Source organism: Vollenhovia emeryi, unplaced genomic scaffold, assembly GCF_000949405.1.
Source record: "Vollenhovia emeryi isolate VEMERY1.0 unplaced genomic scaffold, V.emery_V1.0 DF946322.1, whole genome shotgun sequence".
NCBI lineage: Eukaryota > Metazoa > Arthropoda > Insecta > Hymenoptera > Formicidae > Vollenhovia > Vollenhovia emeryi.
In genome coordinates, this window is record NW_011960044.1 from 1 (window position 1) to 1,933 (window position 1,933).

The 1,933-nt window shown below is 38.9% G+C and overlaps 1 protein-coding gene across 1 annotated transcript; it reads left to right on the top strand.

The window, feature by feature from the left end:
- Positions 1-128: 128 nt before the first annotated feature.
- Positions 129-1,930, top strand: LOC105559916 (the record flags this gene model as incomplete). Its single annotated transcript, XM_012008567.1, has 3 exons — positions 129-515; positions 571-662; positions 1,613-1,930. Coding segments are annotated over 3 exons (797 nt in total), but the record flags the coding sequence as incomplete, so codon positions are not given.
- Positions 1,931-1,933: the final 3 nt, after the last annotated feature.

The window sequence follows — 1,933 nt, forward strand, 5'->3', positions numbered from 1 at the left end:
CAAAATTGCATAAAGCTGCGATTTATTGACTCATACAAATTTCTGAGTACCAGCCTCGATAGATTGGCATCGTTTCTCCATAGAGACAAATTAAAAATTGTACGATCCGAATTTTCAACATTATCCAGCGACGATTTCGATCTATTGACACGAAAAGGTATATTTCCCTATGAATATGTGGATTGCGTGGACAAGTTGCAGGACACGCGTCTACCTCCGCGCGAGTCATTTTTCAGTTCTTTGACCGGAGTCACCGTATCCGAGAGCGATTACGTGCGCGCCGAGAATGTCTGGCAGCGGTTCTCCATCCAAACCTTAGGCGACTACAGCGATTTATATATGAAGATAGATGTCTTGTTATTGGCCGACATTTTTGAAAATTTTCGCGATAGTAGCATCAACAGTTATGGATTAGATCCCGCGTATTATTATACTTTGCCTGGTTTCACGTGGGACGCCATGCTGAAACACACGCACGTAAATTTCGAGCTGCTCACAGACATCGACATGGTCATGTTTGTGGAACGCGGTATACGCGGTGGTTTGAGCCAGTGCACAGTGCTCGAACAGGTACGCTCGAGCCAATAACAAGTACATGCAGTCTTACGATCCATCGAAACCATCCTCGTACCTAATGTACTTTGATGTTAATAATTTGTATGGTTGGGCCATGGACGTACAAAATATCTGGACAGAGCGTGAAGTACCCTTTTAGACGCGGGGAGTGATCCCTGAAGGGAGAGAGGCTCACAGTCGCGTCCATCTTAGATGCCTCAGATTTAGCGTCTATTTTCACGTCGCACGACGTTAACTAAGACATCACAATACATTCAGTGACATTACCCGCTGTCATTCTTACGAATATTGCACAAAAAAATAAATAGTGTATATAACATGCCGGATTGTTGGGCTAAAGGCTGTAAAAGCCGAAATAATAATAGTCGGAAAATTAAAATGCAAGTACAATGGGAAAAATCTCATAACCAAAAAATTACATTTCATAGGTAAATTTTGCAATATAATTATGTCATGCGATTCATCTCATAAGACCGGTTGCTTCTAAATACATTCATATTAGATTATACTTTATAGGGCGTAGTATAACAGATAACGAAAACAATATAAGTATAAGGCAACAATTTAACAAAATAGTTTTGTTTAAAGGACAATAATATTTATTATTATAAAAGATACATTTTTAAATATAATATTTAATCAATTACATATGCAAATGCAGTCTTTACTTTGTTAGCTTGAAGTCAAGTTGCATTTTGCATAATGTTATAGCACAAATATGTGCATGATTGATCAAATAATTAAATAATTCGTTCAAAATGACTTTAAAATATTTTTCACAAGTTTATTAAATTTATTACATTTATGTTACATTTATTATATATATATATATATATATATATAACAAATATATATGTAAATTGTGAGAAATAAAGGTTCCTTCGTTTTAACTTTAAATAGACTATATCTCCGTGAAATTATCCGTCGCCGCCATCTTACATGCCTCATCCGTGTCAATAGACATTTCATTCCTCTCACCCTTTGTACTTCAACCCCGCAGTATTGCGCTCTGTCCAGATATTTTTTACGTCCATGGGTTGGGCGATGTGTCAACCACTACCATACGCAAATTTTCGATGGATCGAAGATATTACGAATTTCGACGCGAGCGCAATCGCTGCGGACTCATCGACAGGTTACATTCTCGAGGTCGATCTCGAGTATCCGCAGCATCTTCACGACGCGCACATTGACCTACCGTTCTGTCCAACGCGCGATAAACCACCCGGCAAGCGGCAGGATAAACTTCTCGCGATAGTGTATGATAAAAAGCGTTATGTCATACACTATCGCAACCTGCAACAGTGCACGCGTCATGGGCTTCGCGTGTCAAAGATACACCGTGTATTGGAGTTTT